Raw genomic sequence first — 25,254 nt, forward strand, 5'->3', positions numbered from 1 at the left:
AGCTGTTACCATAGCACTAGGTAAGGATTTAAGAGGGGTAAAATGGGCAAGTTTGGTCAACTGATCAACAACTACAAATATAGTATTATAGTGTTGGGAGTCAGGAAGTTCTACAATGAAGTCCATGGAGATGGTTGACCAAGGTTTATCAGGAATTGGTAGGGATGTTAATAATCCAATAGGTTTTTTGTGTTCGATTTTGTTTCTAGCACACACGTCACAGCCCATAACATATTCCTTGATGAAGTGATCCATCTGCGGCCACCAGAAATAGCGTCTTGTCAATTCGATGGTCTTTTGGATTCCGGTATGTCCAGATAGTATACTGTCATGGCTGTGGGATAAGATGAGTGTTCTTAAGGAGTGTGGGATGTAAAGTTTTCCCTTATGATACAATAGTCCTGAAACAGTGTCCTTTATACAATTGGGGGGTACATAGTCTTCTCTGTTCAAGGCAGAAAGAATTTCTGTCTCTAAACTTGTGAGAAGTCCCAGGAACCTCTCTTCAGGAATTATAGGTCTCATGCTTGTGGGACTTTGATGGTGTTCGTGTTGCCTAGATAAGGCGTCAGCTTTTACATTAGCACTTCCTGGTCTGTAGGTAATTCGGAAATTAAACCGATCCATAAAAAGGGCCCATCTGACTTGACGGGAAGAGAGGGTCTTGTTGTTTTTTAGATATTCTAAATTTTTATGATCGGTATAAACCAAAAAAGGTTCAGGTGTTCCCTCTAAAAGATGTCTCCAGTGCTCTAGAGCTCTTTTTATTGCTAACAATTCCTTATCACCAACAGTGTAATTTTCTTCTGCTGGTAGGAAGGTCTTTGAATAGAAAGCGATTGGATGTATTAGTTTAGTGATGCTATTAGGTTGGGATAACACAGCACCAATGCCGGAATTCGAAGCATCTACCTCTAGGATGAAGGTTTGATTGTAATCTGGTAATGCTAAAACAGGTGCTGTGGAAAAAAGGCTTTTTAAGGTTGTAAAAGCTTCCTGTGTCTCTTTTGTCCATAGAAATCTTCGTTTGTTACTAGTTAAGTTAGTTAGAGGTTTTACAACAGAGGAGAAATCTTTTATAAATCTCCTGTAAAAATTTGCAAACCCCAGAAACCTCTGGAGTGTGCGTACGGTGGTGGGTCTTGGCCACTCCATCACAGCTTTAATTTTTTGGGGATCCATTTCAATTTGATTGGGTGATAGAATGTAACCCAAGAACTTGATTTCTGATACATGAAACAAGCATTTTTCTAATTTGGCATATAATCTGTGGTGTCTTAATCTTGTTAATACCCAACGGACATGTTTCTGGTGGTCTTTTAAGTTTTTAGAGTAAATTAGAATATCGTCTAAATAGATGATTACACATGTATCTATGAGATCCTGAAAAATCTCATTCACAAAATGTTGAAACGTTGCCGGAGCATTGCATAGTCCAAAAGGCATGACATTGTATTGGAAGAGACCATACCTGGTACGGAATGCAGTCTTCCATTCGTCTCCTTTCTTTATGCGGATGAGGTTGTAGGCACCCTTTAAATCTAGTTTCGTGAATATTGTAGCTCCAGTTAATCTCTCCAGTAATTCGGGGATTAGAGGCAGAGGGTACCGATTTTTTATTGTTATTTTGTTTAAGGCTCGATAATCAATTATTGGACGCAAAGTCCCGTCTTTGTTCTTAACAAAGAACATCCCAGCTGCTGCTGGGGAGGTGGAATGCGAAATAAAACCTTTCCTAAGATTTTCATCCAGATAAGAACGTAAGTCTTGTAATTCTTTTTGATTCATGGGGTATATCTTCCCATGTGGAATTTGTGAATCAGGGATAATGTCTATAGGACAATCAAACACCCTATGTGGTGGGAGGTTTTCTGCATCTTTTAGATTAAACACGTCAACCAGGTCCTGATAAACTTCTGGAACCCCTTGATCAAGTGCTGCTATAGTACAGTGAGGGTAACAAGTCTCGGTGCAATAGGTAGACTGAAGTTTAATTATGTGGGTTTTCCAATCAATCTCAGGGTTATGTGTTTCTAACCATAAATACCCTAAAACTATTGAATGGTGAGCAATTGGTAATATATCGAAAGATAGATATTCAGTGTGTCCCCCTAAAGTAGTTATTAACAACGGTATGGTGTTATGAGTAATCGGCCCATTCTGTGTAAATGTACCATCAATCAACTTCACAAAAATTGGGTTTTGTTTACACACCGTGGGAATTTTATTAGTCACAACAAAATCAGTGTCAATATATATACCAGTCGCCCCAGAATCTATGAGTCCTTCAGTCTGTAGGTTGCATTGATCCCACTGTAAAGAGAAAGGTAATATTAGCTGATGGGTCTTGTGGGTATTATGTGTTTGTGTAATTGAAAGTATCTTACCCTTTTTCTGTTTGGCTAGAAGAGGGCAAGCACTCACTGAATGTTCCTTATGGGCACAGTATAAGCATAGATTTGAGAGTTTCCTTCTTATCTTTTCTTCAGGAGTGAGAGGTCCTCGAATAGTTCCTATTTCCATGGGAGTAGAATGAGATGGAGGTTTTTCTTGAGTAACTTGGATAGGGTAAGAGCGTCTGGGGGCACTTTCAAACGCCATCCTCTCAGCTTTTCGCTCTCTCAATCTTCTATCCAGTGTGATACACAATTTAGTGAGTGATGATAGACTCTCAGGCATGTCGAGCCTTGATAGTTCATCCTTGAGGCTCTCTGATAGTCCAAGCCTGAACTGATTTCTCAGGCTAACCTCGTTCCATAATGAGTCAGAGGCCCACATCTGGAAGTCGGTGATGTATTCCTCGACTGTTCTTTTCCCTTGTTTGAGGGCACGTAATTTTGAATCAGCAATAATCTGAGTATTTGTGTCCTCGTATAAGGTAGACATGGCGGAAAAAAAATCTTGTAGAGAATCCAATATTGGATCGTTTGCTTCGAACAACCTATTGGCCCAGGTCCTGGGTTCCCCTAAAAGGAAGGAAATGGTGGTACAAACCTTTATTCTCTCACAATGGTATGTCCTGGGTCTGAGAGAATAAAGCAAGTTGCAAGCATTCTTAAAGTCTCTGAATGTTGCACGTTTACCTGAAAAAGGAACAGGAGGCTGAATCTGCGGTTCAGGTATTTCCTGCTCTTTTGGAGACAGGTATTCTTTGAGGAGTGCTTTTAAAGCAGTATTCTCTGCACGTACTTCGCTTAGCCCATGTGCCAAGTAATCCAATTTTTGGTGTATATTTGAGATTTCAGATTTTATCTCTTGTGGATCCATGGCTGGTTAAATACTTATGCAGAGTCAAAGGCCTGTTAATTCTGTAACACTCTTATTAAGTATTAAGGAATAAATTATGTTTTGTTGCTCTATTGTATCAATGACTCTGAATCTATTAACTGAAACAGAGTGCAGATACTGTGAGCTAATTTATAAGAGTAGTTGAACAGAAAGTGAATTGAGAACTCAGAAATATAATACAACTGAGATTCAATTCAGTAATGAGAATCAGGTTAGGTAATGCAGATTTGCAGGATAATGATACAGGGATTGTATCAGAAACGCTACAGCGTAAGTTACACAGTTTATGTTGTTTATCTGAATGAAGAGTATCAGTTCAATATAGCTTCACACACTCACACAGTTAAAAACCTATTTACACAGTGAACCGTAAGGTTGCAATCAAGCTTTCTCCCATGAGGCAGATCCACAGAGTACCGGAATGTAAATAAAGTCAGTGGCAGAATATTTGACGAATCTTGGCAGTTCAAATTAGAGGAAAACAAGCTTACCGCTAAACAGGTTGTACACAGCTTCTCTTAGTAAGAAAAAGTAGAAAGCACAGATATGCTTCTTACCTGAGCGGGATGTGAGAGTCAGGGGTGAAGGACTGTGTGAGCGTGACTTACTTCCGGGTTTCGGTAGACGCTCCGTCACAGCTGAGATTCAATGGAGGTGAGAGCGGTTACACAGAAAGTGTAACAGGAGGGTTTTGGCTTCCGATATTTCCTGCAATCAAAATTAAGGTGAAGGCAAAGATTTTGATGATTCTCAGTTAGTACTGAAATAAAGAGTAGAATGTATAGACCTGAACTCTAATAAAATGTAAACTACAGAGAACTTAAGAAGTATGTTAGTTTACTTCAATTAACAGGCAGTTTGTGACTGTAGAAAGGGCGTTTAAATAGAGAAAGGATGTTGATGGGAGGGTTCCTCCTTAAAGGTATATTACAACATGTGAGTAGTATATGGTATGTATATAGGGTAACTGCCATTATAGATTAATTGTGTATAGGGTACATTTGAGTAGTATACAACATGTATATAGGTTATATGCCAGTTGGGCTGGAGTGTGTATAGTGTGCATGTGAGTAGAATACAGTGTAACTGTCAATAGGACTGGAGTGTGTATATGTTATATATGAGTAGTATACAGCATGTATATAGGGTACCTGGCATTAGGACTGGAGTGTGTATAGGATACATGTGAGTAGTATACAGCCTGTATATTGGCCTGGAGTGTAGGATACATGTGAGTAGTATACAAAATGTGTATACTATACCGGCCATTAGGGCAGGAGTGTGTATAGGATACATGTGAGTAGTATACATGTTTCTTCTGTTATGTGCGATCAGTCCACGGGTCATCATTACTTCTGGGATATAACTCCTCCCCAACAGGAAATGCAAGAGGATTCACCCAGCAGAGCTGATATAGCTCCTCCCCTCTACGTCAGTCCCAGTCATTCTCTTGCACCCAACGACTAGATAGGATGTGTGAGAGGACTATGGTGATTATACTTAGTTTTTATGACTTCAATCAAAAGTTTGTTATTTTACAATAGCACCGGAGCGTGTTATTACTTCTCTGGCAGAGTTTGAAGAAGAATCTACCAGAGTTTTTTACTATGATTTTAACCGGAGTAGTTAAGATCATATAGCTGTTCTCGGCCATCTGAGGGAGGTAAAGGCTTCAGATCAGGGGACAGCGGGCAGATGAATCTGCATTGAGGTATGTAGCAGTTTTTATTTTCTGAATGGAATTGATGAAAAAATCCTGCTATACCGTTATAATGACATGTATGTATACACTTCAGTATTCTGGGAATGGTTTTTCACCGGAACTACTCTGTTAAAGGTCACTAATCCTTTTAATAAATATTGTCATGTTAAACGTTTTTGCTGGAATGTAGAATCGTTTACATTGCTGAGGTACTGAGTAAATAAATGTTTGGGCATTATTTTCCACTTGGCAGTTGTATGCTTTAAATTGTGACAGTTTCGTTTCTCCTCACTGCTGTGTGTGAGAGGGAGGGGCCGTTTTTGGCGCTCTTTTGCTACGCATCAAAAAATTCCAGTCAGCTACTATTATATTTCCTGCATGATCCGGTTCACTGACAGATCTCAGGGGTCTTCAAACTTCTTTGAAGGGAGGTACATTCTCTCAGCAGAGCTGTGAGAATTTTTATTGACTGTGAATAAAAACGTTACTCTTTTTATGTCAAATTTAGTTATTTACTAATGGGAACAAACCTTTGCTAAAAGTTGTGTTATTTTAAACTTGATGCTATAACTGTTTCAGTTCATTATCTCAACTGTCATTTAATCGTTTATGTACCTCTTTGAGGCACAGTACGTTTTTGTTAAAAAAGATTATAACCAGGTTGCAAGTTATTGCTAGTGTGTTAAACATGTCTGACTCAGAGAATGATATCTGTGTCATTTGTTCCAATGCCAAGGTGGAGCCCAATAGAAATTTATGTACTAACTGTATTGATGCTACTTTAAATAAAGGTCAATCTGTACAATGTGAACAAATTTCACCAAACTGCGAGGGGAGAGTTATGCCGACTAACTCGCCTCACGCGGCAGTACCTGCATCTCCCGCCCGGGAGGTGCGTGATATTATGGCGCCTAATACATCTGGGCGGCCATTACAGATAACATTACATGATATGGCTACTGTTATGACTGAAGTTTTGTCTAAATTACCAGAACTAAGAGGCAAGCGTGATCACTCTGGGGTGAGAACAGAGTGCGCTGACAATACTAGGGCCATGTCTGATACTGCGTCACAGCTTGCAGAGCATGAGGACGGAGAGCTTCATTCTGTGGGTGACGGTTCTGATCCAAACAAATTGGATTCAGATATTTCAAATTTTAAATTTAAATTGGAGAACCTCCGTGCATTACTAGGGGAGGTCTTAGCAGCTCTCAATGATTGTAACACCATTGCAATACCAGAGAAAATGTGTAGGTTGGATAAATACTTTGCGGTACCGGCGAGTACTGACGTTTTTCCTATACCTAAGAGATTAACTGAAATTGTTACTAAGGAGTGGGATAGACCCGGTGTGCCGTTCTCACCCCCTCCAATATTTAGAAAGATGTTTCCAATAGACGCCACTACTCGGGACTTATGGCAAACGGTCCCTAAGGTGGAGGGAGCAGTTTCTACTTTAGCTAAGCGTACCACTATCCCGGTGGAGGATAGCTGTGCTTTTTCAGATCCAATGGATAAAAAATTAGAGGGTTACCTTAAGAAAATGTTTGTTCAACAAGGTTTTATATTGCAACCCCTTGCATGTATCGCGCCGATTACGGCTGCGGCAGCATTTTGGATTGAGTCTCTGGAAGAGAACCTTAGTTCATCTACGCTAGACGACATTATGGACAGGCTTAGAGTCCTTAAACTAGCCAATTCATTCATTTCGGAGGCCGTAGTACATTTAACCAAACTTACGGCTAAGAACTCTGGATTCGCCATACAGGCACGTAGAGCACTGTGGCTAAAATCCTGGTCAGCTGATGTTACTTCTAAGTCTAAATTACTTAATATACCTTTCAAGGGGCAGTCTTTATTTGGGCCCGGGTTGAAAGAAATTATCGCTGACATTACAGGAGGTAAGGGCCACGCCCTACCTCAAGACAAAGCCAAAGCTAAGGCTAGACAGTCTAATTTTCGTCCCTTTCGGAATTTCAAACCTGGAGCAGCGTCAACCTCCACTGCACCAAAACAGGAAGGAGCTGTTGCTCGTTACAGGCAAGGCTGGAAACCTAACCAGTCCTGGAATAAGGGCAAACAGGCCAGGAAACCTGCTGCTGCCCCAAAGACAGCATGAACCGAGAGCCCCCGATCCGGGACCGGATCTAGTGGGGGGCAGACTTTCTCTCTTCGCTCAGGCCTGGGCAAGAGATGTTCAGGATCCCTGGGCGCTGGAGATCATATCTCAGGGATACCTTCTAGACTTCAAATTATCTCCCCCAAAAGGGAGATTTCATCTGTCAAGGTTGTCAACAAACCAGATAAAGAAAGAAGCGTTTCTACGCTGTGTACAAGATCTGTTATTAATGGGAGTGATCCATCCAGTTCCGCGGTCGGAACAAGGACAAGGGTTCTACTCAAACCTGTTTGTGGTTCCCAAAAAAGAGGGAACTTTCAGGCCAATCTTAGATTTAAAGATTCTAAACAAATTCCTAAGAGTTCCATCGTTCAAAATGGAAACTATTCGGACAATCTTACCTATGATCCAAAAGGGTCAGTACATGACCACAGTGGATTTAAAAGATGCTTACCTTCACATACCGATTCACAAAGATCATCAACGGTATCTACGGTTTGCCTTCCTAGACAGGCACTACCAGTTTGTAGCTCTTCCATTCGGATTGGCTACGGCCCCAAGAATCTTCACAAAGGTTCTGGGTGCCCTTCTGGCGGTACTAAGACCGCGAGGGATTTCGGTAGCTCCGTACCTAGACGACATTCTAATACAAGCTTCAAGCTTTCAAACTGCCAAGTCTCATACAGAGTTAGTTCTGGCATTTCTAAGGTCGCATGGATGGAAAGTGAACGAAAAGAAAAGTTCTCTTTTTCCTCTCACAAGAGTTCCATTCTTGGGGACTCTTATAGATTCTGTAGAAATGAAGATTTACCTGACAGAAGACAGGTTAACAAGGCTTCAGGATGCATGCCGTGTCCTTCATTCCATTCAACACCCGTCAGTAGCTCAATGCATGGAGGTGATTGGCTTAATGGTAGCGGCAATGGACATAGTACCTTTTGCACGCCTACACCTCAGACCGCTGCAATTGTGCATGCTAAGTCAGTGGAATGGGGATTACTCAGATTTGTCCCCTACCCTGAATCTGAATCAAGAGACCAGAAATTCTCTTCTATGGTGGCTTTATCGGCCACACCTGTCCAGGGGGATGCCATTCAGCAGGCCAGACTGGACAATCGTAACAACAGACGCCAGCCTGCTAGGTTGGGGCGCTGTCTGGAATTCTCTGAAGACTCAGGGATTATGGAATCAGGAGGAGAGTCTCCTTCCAATAAACATTCTGGAATTGAGGGCAGTCCTCAATGCCCTTCTAGCTTGGCCCCAATTAACAACTCAGGGGTTCATCAGGTTTCAGTCGGACAATATCACGACTGTAGCTTACATCAACCATCAGGGAGGGACAAGAAGCTCCCTAGCAATGATGGAAGTATCAAAGATAATTCGCTGGGCAGAGTCTCACTCTTGCCACCTGTCTGCAATCCACATCCCGGGAGTGGAGAACTGGGAGGCGGATTTCTTGAGTCGCCAGACTTTTCATCCGGGAGAGTGGGAACTTCATCCGGAGATTTTTGCCCAAATACTTCGACGTTGGGGCAAACCAGAGATAGATCTCATGGCGTCTCGCCAGAACGCCAAACTTCCTCACTACGGGTCCAGATCCAGGGATCCGGGAGCGGTTCTGATAGATGCTTTGACAGCACCTTGGAACTTCGGGATGGCTTATGTGTTTCCACCTTTCCCGCTGCTTCCTCGATTGATTGCGAAAATCAAACAAGAGAGAGCATCTGTGATTCTAATAGCGCCTGCATGGCCACGCAGGACTTGGTATGCAGATCTAGTGGACATGTCATCCTGTCCACCTTGGTCTCTACCTCTGAGACAGGACCTTCTGATACAGGGTCCATTCAAACATCAAAATCTAACTTCTCTGAAACTGACTGCTTGGAAATTGAACGCTTGATTTTATCAAAGCGTGGTTTTTCTGAGTCGGTTATTGATACCCTGATCCAGGCTAGGAAGCCTGTTACCAGAAAGATTTACCATAAAATATGGCGCAAATACCTATACTGGTGCGAATCCAAACGTTACTCCTGGAGTAAGGTTGGGATCCCTAGGATATTGTCTTTTCTACAAGAAGGTTTAGAAAAGGGTTTATCGGCTAGTTCATTAAAGGGACAGATTTCAGCTCTGTCCATCTTGTTACACAGGCGTCTGTCAGAAAATCCAGACGTCCAGGCTTTTTGTCAAGCTTTAGCTAGGATCAAGCCTGTGTTTAAAGCCGTTGCTCCGCCATGGAGTTTAAACTTAGTTCTTAACGTTTTACAAGGGGTTCCATTTGAACCCCTTCATTCCATTGATATAAAATTGTTATCTTGGAAAGTTCTGTTTTTAATGGCTATTTCCTCGGCTCGAAGAGTCTCTGAGTTATCAGCATTACATTGTGATTCTCCTTATCTGATTTTTCACTCAGATAAGGTAGTTCTGCGTACTAAACCTGGGTTCTTACCTAAGGTAGTTACTAACAGGAATATCAATCAAGAGATTGTTGTTCCATCCTTGTGTCCAAATCCTTCTTCAAAGAAGGAACGTCTTCTACACAATCTGGATGTAGTTCGTGCCCTCAAGTTCTACTTGCAGGCAACTAAAAATTTTCGCCAAACTTCTTCCCTGTTTGTCGTTTATTCTGGACAGAGGAGAGGTCAAAAAGCTTCTGCTACCTCTCTCTCTTTCTGGCTTCGTAGCATAATACGTTTAGCCTATGAGACTGCTGGACAGCAGCCTCCTGAAAGAATTACAGCTCACTCCACTAGAGCTGTGGCTTCCACTTGGGCCTTTAAGAATGAGGCCTCTGTTGAACAGATTTGCAAGGCTGCAACTTGGTCTTCGCTTCATACTTTTTCCAAATTTTACAAATTTGACACTTTTGCTTCTTCGGAGGCTATTTTTGGGAGAAAGGTTCTTCAGGCAGTGGTTCCTTCTGTATAATGAGCCTGCCTATCCCTCCCGTCATCCGTGTACTTTTGCTTTGGTATTGGTATCCCAGAAGTAATGATGACCCGTGGACTGATCGCACATAACAGAAGAAAACATAATTTATGCTTACCTGATAAATTCCTTTCTTCTGTTGTGCGATCAGTCCACGGCCCGCCCTGTTTTTTTAAGGCAGGTAAATATCTTTTAAATTATACTCCAGTCACCACTTCACCCTTGGTTACTCCTTTCTCGTTGATTCTTGGTCGAATGACTGGGACTGACGTAGAGGGGAGGAGCTATATCAGCTCTGCTGGGTGAATCCTCTTGCATTTCCTGTTGGGGAGGAGTTATATCCCAGAAGTAATGATGACCCGTGGACTGATCGCACAACAGAAGAAAGGAATTTATCAGGTAAGCATAAATTATGTTTTTTATTAGGGCTGGAGTATGTATAGGGTACATGTGAGTAGTATACAGCCTGTTTATAGGGTACCTGTCAGCGCTGGAGCGTTTATAGGGTACATATGAGTAGTTTACAACATGTGTATAGGGTACCTGTCATTAGCGCTGGAGTGTTTATAGGGTACAATTGAGTAGTATATAGCCTGTTTATAGGGTAACTGTTATTAGGACTGGAGTGTGTATAGGGTTTATGTGAGTAGTATACAGCATGTATATTATATACCTGGAATTAGGACTGTAGTGTGTATAAGGTGCACATGAGTAGTATACAACATTTATATAGGGTATCTGTCATTAGTGCTTGAGTGTGTATAGGCTACATGTGAGTAATATGCAGCCTGCATATAGGGCTGGAGTGTGCATAGGATACATGTGAGTAGTATACAAAATATATATATATATAGAGTACATGTGAGTAGTATATGGTATTTATATAGGGTACCTGCCATTAGGGATGAATTGTGTATAGGGTACATGTGTGTAGTATAAAACATTGACCCAAAATTAGGCATACATTACGTTAGAATGAGACTACACACAAGAGAATGGGTGTAAAGGCAGCAGCCCGCATTTATTAAATTCGTTTAAATAAATAACATAACATAAAATCATGAATAAAACTGTATAACATATCAACATATTAACATGTGAACCACAAAGGTGCTTGCCGCAGAGATGAACCTTCCACAGGCTTACATGCCAGGAACATCCCCAAAACAGCTCTGCTGCCTCTTTAGGGAGGTACCAATATAGTGCCAACTTCCTTAACTAAACAAGCACCCCCGCCACAGCACGTCACAGACGAGCACGCCCCAGCCGGGCTAAGGCCTTTAACACCCCTCTCTCTGATGTTAAAATTAAAAAGGTGAAGACCAATCTCGTTAAGATGTACCCCAACAGCCTGTCTCCCCTTCAAATTCCATGTGCCTAATGCCCACTCCCTCCATCTTAGATACAAAACTGGTGATGGTCCTGTTAACCTTTTTTCTAGAGGCCTCCAGCTTCCTAACATCCCAAGCAGCCCTCAATACCGAACGGGGTTCAATATCTGAACAGACTTTAATTAGCTTGGGGAACAACTCTCTCAATCTACCCAAATCCTTTCTAATGCACTCAATCAGGTCCTTCTGTGCCATAAATTCCAGGTCATTTCCCCTAGCATGTATTACAAGAATTTAAGGTGGCCAAAACAACCTGGCATAGTCAACCACTTTCCTAAGAATCTGGTCCCACCTTAAACCCCACACTCCAAGCCAACGAATTGTCGCAGACTCTTCCGGGAAATTCAACTGCAACCCTTGACACTTCACTGCAGCAGCCTTACGGGCTCAATAAATATAAGACTGTCCCACAATCCAACACTGAACTGGACTTGTTGAAACAAATAAAAAACACTGAACCCTCAACTCTGGTCTAACATCCAAATGAAAGCATCCAGACTTCCAACCACCAATCCTTCTAATCACATTCTCACCTAAACCCAAACTGGCGGCTTCAGTGGCAGCCCCGATACAGAAGAACTCCCCCGCCGTGAAATCCAGCCTGGCCAAAACCCGCCGGAAAATTGTTAAAAACTGAAAACGGGATAACGACGAACCATCCTGATGCACAAGAAGGGGGAGGGAGCCGTCGGGCCTACCCCTCATAAATGCCTCCAGTGTCGCCACAGGGCAACAACCCCCAAAAAAATTCTAAATCTCAAAAAATTCTAATCCATCGCCCCAACCCTTCCGGGTCGGTTTTTGACTTCCTGAGCCAAATCCACAGGACCCCGTCCCTGACCGAAACATCTTTTGCCTGAAGGCCCCCAGCATCCCCCCTATTGGCTCCGACCAATTCCGAGACACAAAATGCTCAGAAAAATGCTAATACGAAGGTGGCCCAAAACAATAACGTCTCAAATTCAGATGAACATACCATCTCCAGGAATTCACACAGCTCGACCAGCATGCCGAAGACAACCGGACGCCTTCCATCCTCACAGACCTTCCCCTTACAAATCCCTTTAAACGCTAATTTAACTACGAACAGCTTAGTTAAGTCCTTCCACCCTAGCAACTTGAAAAGAAAGGCCATCGCGGCCACATTCCTTCTCACCACTGATTTCGATAAACCTTTTTACCCTCCATTCCTCAATCTATACCAACAACACTTGAATCCACTCTCTTCTAGAGACACACTATTTTTCACGTAAAACCTGCCGCCACTGACCCCGTGACTTGACATATGTCTCCCAAGTCCCCCGAGCTAAAGCTCCCCTCGCCACTTCCACTAACTTCAAAACTTCAACTCCCACAGTTCTGGAGGGCAAGTAACTCTGACCACCTCCACGGCTGCTTCCCAAAATTGTGACCACTGAAAGTGAGAAAGAGCATCAGCGATTACATTAAGACAACCAGGTACATGGACAGCACGAAAGAACATTCGGCTGCATACATTCCAAAACAAACAACCTGAGCAAGCGCACAACTGGCAGCGAGCTAGATGACAACCGGTTAACCACATACATCACCCCCAGATTATCCGTATGGAAAACCACTCTCCTATTCGGCAACCTCTCGTGCCAAACTTTCAGCGCCACTAGCAAAGGGAAGAGCTCCAAAAATACCAAGTATTTTTGTCAGCCCCTCCTCTCTCCAACAGCTTGGCCATTCCCCCGCGCACCAACTCCCCTGACAATACGCCCCAAAACCCAATGACCCCGATGCATCAGTGAACAGGAGCAGCTCCTCATTAGAGACAGCTGCCTTCTGGACCAAGGTTTTCCTGTTAAATTCGGCCAAAAATGCCAGCCAGACCTTAAGGTCCTCTTTAAGTTCCGCCGACAAATGGATCCAATGATGGGGGTCCTTAACCCCCGCTGTTGCCAGCGAAAGCTTCCTACAGAACACCCTTCCCACTGGAATCACTCTGCAAGCGAAATTCAGCTTGCCCACCAAAGATTGAACTTCCCGAAGTTGCAGCTTCTTTTTACTCATCACCCTTTCAATTGATCGCCTCAGGTCCTCCACCTTGTCCACCGGCAATCGGCATTCCATCTGGATTGAGTCAATCTCTATACCCAAAAAACGCAGCAAGGTCGAGGGGCCTTCAGTCTTCTCATGCGCCACCAGGATGCCAAAATCATCGGCCACCTGAAAGAAATGCTCCATTAACCTTTCACACTCCCCCGACTCCGCCTTGTCCAGAAAGAGGAAATCTTCCAAGTAATGGATTATAGATGACAAACCAGAACTCTGCCGTACCACCCAGTCCACAAAGGAGCTGAATTTCTCAAAATAGGCACACGAAATAGAACAACAATCGGTAAGCATAAATCAACATAAAAGGCCCCATGAAAGAAACATCCTAACAGATGACAAACCAGATGAACCGGCAACAGCCGAAAGGCAGCCTCCACATCAACCTTCCCCATCAACGCTCCCCTACCCGCTTTTCTGACCAAACCCACCACCTTGTCAAATGATGCGTACCGCACTGCTGCCAACCCCGGGTCAATGCCACCATTTACTGACTCCCCTTTCGGATGGGACAAATGATGAATTATCCGAAATTGCCCTTTTGCCTTTTTAGGCACAACACCTAATGGAGATACCCTCAGGTTTCCGAAAGGAGGATGAGTAAATGGTCCCGCCATCCTTCCCAAGGCCACCTCTTTATCCAGCTTCCCCTGAACCACCTCTGAATATTCCCTCGTCGACCAAAGATTCCCTGAAATTGCGACCTCTCCCCTTTCCACAAACGGGATCCAAAAACCCGAACTAAAACCCGTAAGTAATAATTCTGCGTCCCTGGAATTACCCCTGACCTTAGCGTAACGGTCGAGCCACGGCACCATCCTTCTTACTCTCACTGGAGTCCTGGCACTTAGCAGCGGCGTCCCCAGGCTTTTCCCATGCCACTGCCCTTCTTGAAACATCGTGCCCACGGGTGGGCTCCCTCGCATCCCGAGCAGGCGTGCTTATACTTACATCCATTCCCAAATTTACACTGCCCCTCGTTGAATTAAAAGCAGAGGCCTTTCCGAATGGCCATTGCTGCTCCTCCACTCGGGTTCCCCCCCCTTGCGGACCCTCCATTCCCTTTACCCCTCCCAAATTTCCTCCCTGTACTACGAAAGGAACTACCTCTGCGCAACGGAATAATCAACTCCAACCAAATCCCCATGTCCCTATCGTCCCATGTCATCTCGGGTCTAACCGCCATTCTCTGCCGGAACTGCTCATCGTACCTCCACCACGCCAACCCCCCGTACGTCCGATAATCCCCTGCAATCTCATCATAATAGCAAAACAGTCCCGAGCAATGTTCAGGGAATTTCTCCCCTATTACCGCCGCTAAAATGCAAAAGGCCCTTGACCAATCGGTCAAAATCTTCGGTATTATTATTATTATACTTTATTTATGAAGCGCCATCATATTGCGCAGCGCTGTCCATGGATACAGATCATTTAAATAAAACATTAGTATAAAACTTCTAAGACTAAGAGACAGGACAGAATTTACAAACACATACAGGAGGAATCGAGGGCCCTATTCCCGTGGGAATTTACAATCTAGAAGGGTAGGAGGTTGAGAAACAGGAGGTGAGGACTGCAAGATTGAGAAAGATGTTAATGCAGAGTTAGAGGAGGGAAATGTTGTTAGGTAAAAGGAATATTATTGAGTTGAGTGGTAGGCTTCTCTGAACAGAAAAGTCTTCAGAGAGCATTTAAAGGAAGAAAGATTTGGGCAAAGCCTGACAGGACGAGGGAGGTAGGGAGGGTAGGTTCTGCACGACAGAAGTCCTGCAGTCTAGCATGAGAGGAGGTGATAGTGGCAGAAGAAAGGAGCAGGTCATTGTTGGATCTTAGTGGGCGGGCTGGAGTATACTTGTTGATTAGAGAGGATAGGTAGAGGGGAGCGGAGTTGGTGAGCGCTTTGTATGCAAGGGTGAGAATTTTGAATTTAATTCTGCTGTGTATGGGGAGCCAATGAAGGGACTAGCAGAGAGGTGCAGCAGATACAGAGCGACGGGAAAGGTGGATTAGCATGGCAGAGGCATTTAGGATGGATTGAAGAGGCGGGAAAGAGGAAGACCAGTAAGTAGGTTATTGCAGTAGTCAAGTCGGGAAATAACAAGGGAGTGGATTATTTGCTTTGTGGTGTTAGCGCACAGAAAAGGTTGAATCTTGGAAATGTTGCGTAGATGGTTGCGGCAGGAAGTAGAAAGCGATTGGATATGGGGGGTAAAGGATAGATTTGAGTCAAGTGTAACTCCAAGGCAGCGGACTTGGGGCGATGGGGAAATGGTGATGCCGTCAACAGGGATAGAGAAGTCACAGGTCGGCATAGAGCTTGAGGGGGGGGATAAGAAGGAGCTCAGTCATGGACATGTTAATCTTTAGGTGGTGAGAGGCCATCCAGGAAGAAATACCAGATAAGCAGTTGCTGACATGAGAAAGGACAGAGGGAGAGAGAGCAGGGGTGGAGAGGTAGATCTGGGTGTCATCAGCATAGAGGTGATATTTGAAGCCATTACTGTTGATAAGTTTACCCAGAGAAGAAGTATAAATGGAGAAGAGTAGAGGACCCAGAACAGATCCTTGAGGTACTCCAACAGACAGAGGCATTAGAGAGGAGGAGTCATTGGCAAATGACACAGAAAAAGACCTGTGAGAAAGATAAGAGTGAAACCAGGAAAGAGCAGTGCCACAGAGGCCAAAAGAGCTAAGGGTCTGTAGGAGGAGGGGGTGGTCAACTGTGTCGAAGGCAGCTTAGAGGTCAAGTAGGATGAGTATGGAGTAGTGACCAATATTTTTAGCAGAGAGAAGATAGTTCATAACCGTGGTAAGGGCAGTCTCAGTTGAGTGTTTGGGGCGGAATCCGGATTGCAGAAGTTCAAGCAAGGAGTTGGCGAACAGGAAGTGGATTAGGCGATTGTAAACTAGTTTTTCAATGAGTTTTGATGTTAGTGGGAGCAGTGATATTGGGCGGTAGCTTTCAGGAGAATTAGGGTCAAGGGAGGGTTTTTTGAGTATGGGAGTGACTATTGCATGTTTGAAAGAAGATGGAAATGAGCCTTTAGAAAGAGATAGGTTGAAGATGTGTGTAAGAGCAGAAGTGAAGGTAGAAGATAGGGAGGGTATTAGATGGGAAGGTTTAGGGTCGAGTGGGCAGGTAGTGAGGTGTGAGGAAGATAGCAAGGAGGAAACTTCATTCTCAGTGGCTGGATGGAGGATGCAGACGGTGGCAGAGGGAGTAGCAGGGCCTGTTCATGAAGTATTGCAGGTTGGTGTTGGGATGTTGCTCCGGATAGAATGTATTTTTGTTTTGGTAACTTGCAGTACCTTTTCTTCCTCTCATCTTCTTCCTTCTTCTCCTTGTCCCCTTTCCTGTCCTCCTTAATCTCCAAAACTTGATCCAACGGTAGCAGGGAAATAATTTCCAGAAATTCCCTTTTTCAGATCTTCTCCCTCACTTCCTGTGTAAGGTAAATCCCCAGCGGGCCTATTGAACAAAGGCAAGGTCTCCTCATGGTTGTTATCTGCCACCTTCAATGTACTTCCAGCGCTGCATCCACCTGCCTGCGTCTGACCTGTGCCTACCGTCACAGGTACCCCAACTGCCACAGGCGCTTCCCAAGCTGCCACCACGTTCACCCTGCTCCCCCTTGCTGCCCTGCCAGTTGTTTCTCGAATTGTGCCAGGAGATCCCTTAAACCATTCACCAACGAACTCTGAGCCACATTTAAACCATGCGCACTTGCATCCGGACTCCGCCCTTTGTTAGCACCTTCACTCCTGGGTGCTGTAGCCGCTCCAACCACTTTCACTCCCCGGTCAGGTGTCTTTATAGCCTCCGATCTCCCCGCCCCACTTGTCAATGTCCGCTGCCTAGTCACCCTGTCCCTGGGTCGCTGACTGCTTCTCCTGGGGGCTGGGGACCTGGACCTTCTCCTCCTGCCAGCCCTGTTGGTCACCCTCTCCAGCCTGCCCCATGTAGGCGATCTTCTGCCCCCCCCCTGTGTCCTCCCGTGCTCCCTTGATGACGTGGATTTCCTGCCTTGCGGCCATGTCTGCGGAGAGGAGGCAGTTAAAAACCTACCCTGCAGATCCCCCTCCTTATCGCTCCTAACACTCCCAGCCCTAAGCCCTGACCCTACCCTAGCCTCTGGAGGCCCTCCACCCTATGCCCCCCTGCCCAGGTCCCAAGGAACGGAGCAATTGCTCCAGTGCAGCCAGGTCCCCTAGCTGCTGTGATACCGGTCCTGTTGATGGCCCCTCCCGGGGTCTTCCAGCTCGAAGTCGCTGTAGGAGTGATCCACCCACAGCGTGTCTGGATCCAGGTCCTGTCCAGTGGATGCTTCAGATGCCTCTGCCCCTCCAACCATCAGCCTCTCAGGCTCGTTCCCTGTAGTCTGAAATAGGGAAACAAAATTAATTATAACCCCCCCCAGCATGTCACCCATTCCCACCTGAGCCACATTCTCCCAAGCCTCAACCTCCTTTCTGCCCCTCCCCCTGCCCCTCCCCCCATTGAAACCTTTGCCCCAACCCCCATAGCCCCACTTGAACTATTTCCTATGCCCTTCCTCTTAGCCCCCCCTTTATCCCTGTACCTCACAGCCCCTGCTCATTCCACCCCACCCATGTCCTGCTTCTGCCTCCCGCTTGGTTCATGACCCCTTTCTTGACAACCCCTACCCTTTTACACCATGTTTGTCCCATTTTTGACCAAACCCCTCTTGCCCAGTCCCTTTTTGCCTCCTCCCCTCTCCAACCGGTCCCGAGACACACCACTATTGGGAGGAGGGGCCGCCCCCCCCCCCCGCCGTTCCCTCCAGATTTGTTGTCTGGGCCCTCTGAGGCCGTCCACCCGGCTCCCAGTCATCTCCCACGTGTGCCTGATCAAGGCCCATCCCCTCTGCAACCCTGGCCTCACCTGCCCTCTCACCGGTTCTGACCGCTGTCCTCCTCGCACCGTCCACCGCCACAGCCTGCTCTGCCGTCCTCTCCTGCACCTCCGATGCGCTGCTCCTCCTCCCGCTCCGGCGACTGGGCCCCACGAATCCTCCTGCAGGCCCATCGCTGCTTCAACTCCTCCTGTGTGTGCCGCTATCAGGAGATAGCTGATTCAGAGGCCTCGACCGCCTATGCGGCCTGCCGTGCCTGTCCTCGCTCGCCGCCGATCCGACTGGACCCCCTGCCGCCTCTGCTTCCTCCAGGTAAGTTGCCAGCCAGTCCGTCCCCTTAGCTGCAGCCATCCTCTGCACCGTGGCCACCAGGTCCTCCATGCAACTCCTCTTTATTTCTACAACCGCAACTCTGAACTTCTCTTTGCTGTTGTAGGAAATAAAGACGATGTTACATCTTCCGCTCCCCAGCTAAACCCCCTTACAGGCGCCTCCTACCACCTAGCTCCACCCACTTCATTGCCAGAATTGGGGTCAAAATCCCCTCCGGTCGAGTGTCTCCTCCAGGGAGTGTATAGGGTATATTATAAGTAGTATATAGCATGTATATAGGGCACCTGTCATTAGGACTGTAGTGTGTATAGGGTACATGTTAGTTGTATACAGCCTGTATATAGGCCTGGAGTGTGTATATGATACATGTGAGTAGTATGCAAAATGTATATACTGTACCTGTCATTAGGGCAGGAGTGTGTATAGGTTACATGTGAGTAGTATACAGCCTGTTTATATGGTACCTGTCATTAGTGCTGGTGTGTTTATAGGGTACATATGAGTAGTATACAGCCTGTTTATATGGTACCTGTCATTAGCGCTGGAGTGTTTATAGGGTACATATGAGTAGTATACAACATGTATATAGGGTACCTGTCATTAGGGCTGGAGTGTGTATAGGGTACATGTGAGTAGTATACAGCATGTACATAGGGTACCTGTCATTAGGGCTGGAGTGCACATAGGGTACACTTGAGTAATATACGGCATGTATATATGGTACCTCTAATTAGGGATGGAATGTGTATAGGCTACATGTGAGTAGTATACAGCATGTATAAAGGGTACCTGCCATTAGGTCTGGAGTGTGTATAGGGTACATATGAGTAGTATACAGCATGTACATAGGGTACCTGTCATTAGGGCTGGAGTGCACATAGGGTACACGTGAGTAGTATACCGCATGTATATACAGTATCTGCCATTAGGACTGGAGTGTGTATAGGGTATATGTGAGTTGTATACAGCATGTATATACAGTATCTGTCATTAAGGCTGTAGTGTGTAATGGGTACATGTGAGTAGTATATGATATTATATAGGGTACCTGTCATTGGGCCTGGAGTGTTTATAAGCTATATGTGTGTAATATACAGCCTGTATATAAGGACTGGAGTTTGTATAGGGTACATGTTAATAGTAAACAGTGTAACTGTCAATAGGACTGGAGTTTGTATCGGGTACGTATGAGTAGTATACAGCATGTATATAGGGTACATGTCATTAGCACTGGACTGTGTATAGGGTACACGTGAGTGGTTTACAGCCTGTTTACTGGGTATCTGCCATTAGGGTTGGAGTGTGTATAGGGTACAGTTGAGTAATATACGGCATGTATATATGGTACCTCTAATTAGGGATGGAGTGTGTATAGGCTACATGTGAGTAGTATACAGCCTGTTTATAGGCCTTGAGTGTGTATAGGATATATGTGAGTAGTATATAAAATGTATATAGTGTACCTGCCATTAGGGCAGGAGTGTGTATAGGGTACATGGGAGTAGTATACAGTATATATATATAGGGTACCTGTCATTAGATCTGGAGCGTGTATAGGGTACATGTGAGTAGTATATAGCATGTATATAGGGTACCTGTCATTAGGGCTGGAGTGTGTATAGGTTACACGTTAGTATTATACAGCATGTATATACAGTACCTGCCATTAGGACTGGATCATGTATAGGGTACATGTATGTAATCTACAGTCTTTATATATGCTACCTGTCATTAATGCTGTAGTGTGTAAGGGTTAAATGTGAGTTGCATACAGCCTGTTTATAGGGTACCTGTCATTAGCGCTAGATTGTTTATAGGGCACATATGAATAGTTTACAACATGTATATAGGGTACCTGTAATTAGGACTGGAGTGTGTATAGGGTACAATTGAGTAGTATATATGATACCTTTTCATTAGGGCTTGAATAATATGCAGCCTGTATATAGGGCAGGAGCGTGCATAGGGTGCATGTGAGTAGTATACAAAATGTATATAGGGTACATGTGTGTAGTATATGGTATGCATATAGGGTACCTGCCATTAGGGATGAATTGTGTATAGGGTACATGTGAGTAGTATACAGTATACCTGTCAATAGGACTGGAGTGTGTATCTGGTACATGTGTGTTTATAGGGTATCTGCCATTAGGGCTGAAGTGTGTATATGGTTTATGTGAGTAATATATGGCATGTATATAGGGTACCTCTAATTAGGGATGGAGTGTGTATAGGCTACATGTGAGTAGTATACAGCCTTCATATAGGCCTTGAGTATGTATAGCATATATGTGAGTAGTATTTAAAATGTATATACTGTACCTGCCATTAGGGCAGAAGTGTATATAGGGTACATGTGAGTAGTATACAGCATATATATATATATATATATATATATATATATATATATATATATATGGTACCTGTCATTAGGTCTGGAGTGTGTATAGGGTACATATGATTAGTATACAGCATGTATATAGGGTACCTGTCATTAGGACTGGAGTGTGTATATGGTACAAGTGAGTGGTTTACAGCCTGTGTATAGGGTATCTGCCATTAGGGCTGGAGTGTGTATAGGGTTTATGTGAGTAACATATGGCATATATATAGGGTACCTCTAATTAGGGATGGAGTGTGTATAGGATATATGTGAGTAGTATATAAAATGTATATACTGTACCTGCCATTAGGGAAGGAGTGTGTATAGGGTACATGTGAGTAGTATACAGTATATATATATATATATATATATATATATATATATATATGGTACCTGTCATTATGTCTGGAGTGTGTATAGGGTACATATGAGTAGTATACAGCATGTATATTGGGTGTCTGTCATTAGGGCTGGAGTGCATATAGGGTACACATGAGTAGTATACAGCATGTATATACAGTACCTGCCATTAGGACTGGATCATGTATAGGGTGCATGTATGTAATATACAGTCTTTATATATGCTACCTGTCATTAGGGCTGGAGTGTGTATAGGGTACATGTGAGTTGTATACAGCATGTATATACAGTATCTGTCATTAAGGTTGTAGTGTGTAATGGGTACATGTGAGTAGTATATGGTATTATATAGGGTACCTGTCATTGGGCCTGGAGTGTTTATAAGCTACATGTGTGTAATATACAGCCTGCATATACGGACTGGAGTGTGTATAGGGTGCATGTTAGTAGTAAACAGTGTACCTGTTAATAGGACTGGAGTGTGTATCAGGTTCCTTTTGAGTAGTATACAGCATGTATATAGGGTACCTGTCATTAGCACTGGAGTGTGTATAGGATACACGTTTACAGGGTATCTGCCATAAGGGTTGGATTGTGTATAGGGTACACTTGAGTAATATACGGCATGTAACATAGTAGATGAGGTTAAAAAAGACGGAAGTCCATCAAGTTCAACCTATACAAATCTAAAATACTTACAAGCTCCAGTTTAAATAATCCCACTAAAAGATGAGTATATGGTAGTATATGGTATTATATAGGCTACCTGTCATTAGGGCTGGAGTGTGTATAGGGTACATGTGAGTAGTATATAACATTTATATAGGGTACCATTTTTTTTTATAAGGGCTGAAGTGTGTATAGGGTACACATGAGTAGTATACAGCATGTATATACAGTACCTGCCATTAGGACTGGAGTGTGTATAGGGTGCATGTATGTAATATACAGTCTGTATATATGCTACCTGTCATTAGGGCTGGAGTGTGTATAGGATACATGTGAGTTGTATACAGAATGTATATAGGGTACCTGTAATTAGGGCTGGCATGTTTATAAGGTACATTTGAGTAGTATACAGCATGTATATAGGGTACCTGTAATTAGGGATGGATTGTGAATATGGTACATTTGAGTAGGGGGTTCCTGTATATAGGGCACCTGTCAGAATCACTAGATTGTGTATATACAGGCCCCCTGTGTATCATCTGACAGGGGCACTTATTGTTCCCTATGAAGTGGTTTAGTGCAGCCATTTATATGACACAATGTCGTGTTTGTATCTCTTTAAATCATATGATGGCTCTGTGAATTATATTTATGTAGTGACATATCTGTGCTTTCCCTCTAGCGGATACGCCCATTGAAGAATTTAACCCAACAGCAGCGTTCCCGGCACTGCAGTATCTGGAATCTGTGGACGAAGATGGCGTGGCCTGGCAGGCCGGACTGCGCACTGGGGACTTCTTGATAGAGGTAGGGATGTGTAATGGATGGAAAATGTTCATGATTCCATACACAAATAATTAATCAATAGTGAATGTATTAGCAGTTTGTATTACAATATTTCTTAGTATAGAACATTTACACTGTATTTCAGTATGTGTGCATGTATTCCGTATATATACATATTTAGCACATATATATGCCTTTAAAAAGTTTACACGTATCATTGTTTTGCTATGCTGCTTTCCCAGAGAGTAGCCTCTTATCTAGAAAGCAGAGGGGTGGAATGCCATTGTGGACACTTTCTATCTGTGAGAAACTTGCTATGTACTCACTTTGTTTTGGGAAAAAATGAAAGCTAACTAAAACATTGATGTCATATAGGATTGATAAAACACCTAGACACTGCTTACTGTTTAGGGTCAGATTACGAGTGGATCGCAAATTTGTGCTTTCACAAGCACTATATTTGCACTCCACCCATAATACCAGCGCATGCAAAGTGAAGTGAAACGCAACGTGAACGCGACCTCGTGTTTACATTGCATGGAAGCTTTGCACTCACAAGAGCAGGCTTCCATAGGCTCCAATGGGAGCCTCGTTCTCAAAGAACCTAGTGCAGCGAAGGGGAAAGTCACGCAGCAAAGTTTAAATATATATGTATACGAATATATATATTTATGTGTATATACAAATATTAACACATAACTATATATATATATATATATATATATATACAGTATATATGTATGTGTATATATATATATATATATATATATATATATATATATATATATATATATATATATATATATATAAAAATAAAAAAAGCATATATATATTTATAGTTATAACACAGTTCCCTTAGACCGCAATGTAAAGGCACCATCCACACAATTTAACTCCTTAAAACTGCTTTGTGCAGTTATTTTTAAAAATAAAATAAAAATGCTACTATATTTTACAATTAAAAAGTAACAAAAACCTCTTTATTTTAAGGGCATTTTTAAAATTAACCAGAGGTTGTAGTGCAAATTTCTACAGCGAGCTCACATTAGCATTAACCAGCCACTCGTAATGGCTGGTTATTTAACCTGCGCCCGCAAACGGGCACACATTACATTAGCGCTCCACTTGTAATCTAGCCCTTAAATAGTAGAACTTGCTAAGGGAGGCAGACTAGGTTTGGACTGGACTAGAATGGAGTGATGAAGTGAACTATACTGGATTAGTTTGGATGATGATAGAGTGATGAATGAGAACTAGTTGAAGGGAGAGACAACATCTGAGAGAGAATATACCTGTCACATCTGCAATGTTCTGAAGCTTAGTAACGCATTAAAGTTTAATAACAACCTTGCTTGATAAGCTGATTAATATGATTGTAATACGTGCACAATAAACACTGCTATTTTTATACTGTCAATAACAGAGAAAGAATGAACCACTGTCCCCAAAGATGTCACAGGGACATTTAATTGTGCCAGGACTTTTGTTTTTGCAAATATGAGATGAAATGTTTTATTTCCTGTAGTGCAAGATGACAAATACATAATAACATAGCTTCATCATAAAGATCTGCACTTTGCTGCTCCTTGTCAGTTGATGAGATAATACAGGTCTCCTGCAAGTAATGTGACCGTATTTGTAGCTCCTATTGCTCAGGCTGGGTGGGTTTGGAAAGTGCATCTAATCTGTTCATTCTGCTACTGGCACTCCCAGACTGCTGCTTTTGGTCCCTAGTTGTTAGATTCATACTGCTGAATTCATTTAATAGTTTCCAATATGGCTGCCTGCTGACGCAGCTGTTGGTCCGTGGTTTCTATGGTGACAGGAACAGAAATTTTCTGCATTTGGTTGAGATGTTAGTGGCACTGATATGAAAGGTTCAGTAAAAGCACACAAGCTATACTATTGTGTTTGTGGTTTACCCCTGCAACTGCTGTATATAAAATAATGTCACACACATGTGGAACTTTTGTATACATAACAATGTCACACACACACATGCAACCACTGTATACATAATAATGTCACACACATGTGCAACTGCTGTATATATATATATATATATATATATATATATATATATATATATATATATAATGTCACACACATGCAACTGCTGTATACATAATAATGTCACACACACACCTGCAACTGCTATATACATAATGTCACTCGCATCTGCTGTATATATAATTATGTCACACACATGTGCAACTGTTGTATACATAACAATGTCACACACACACATGCAACCACTGTATACATAATAATGTCACACACATGTGCAACTGCTGTATATATATAATGTCACACACATGCAACTGCTGTATACATAATAATGTCAC

General features: G+C 43.3%; 1 protein-coding gene across 2 annotated transcripts in view; it reads left to right on the top strand.

Annotated features, from left to right (window-relative positions):
• The window catches only part of SHANK2 (SH3 and multiple ankyrin repeat domains 2), a 1,433,430-nt gene that overhangs the window by 872,047 nt on the left and 536,129 nt on the right, over positions 1–25,254 (top strand). For both annotated transcript variants that reach the window (XM_053720553.1, XM_053720554.1), the window contains exon 16: positions 22,806–22,930. In XM_053720553.1, coding sequence (XP_053576528.1) covers positions 22,806–22,930 — 125 coding nt within the window. The remainder of the gene's footprint in view (positions 1–22,805; positions 22,931–25,254) is intronic.

The sequence above is a fragment of the Bombina bombina genome, chromosome 7 (assembly GCF_027579735.1).
Source record: "Bombina bombina isolate aBomBom1 chromosome 7, aBomBom1.pri, whole genome shotgun sequence".
NCBI lineage: Eukaryota > Metazoa > Chordata > Amphibia > Anura > Bombinatoridae > Bombina > Bombina bombina.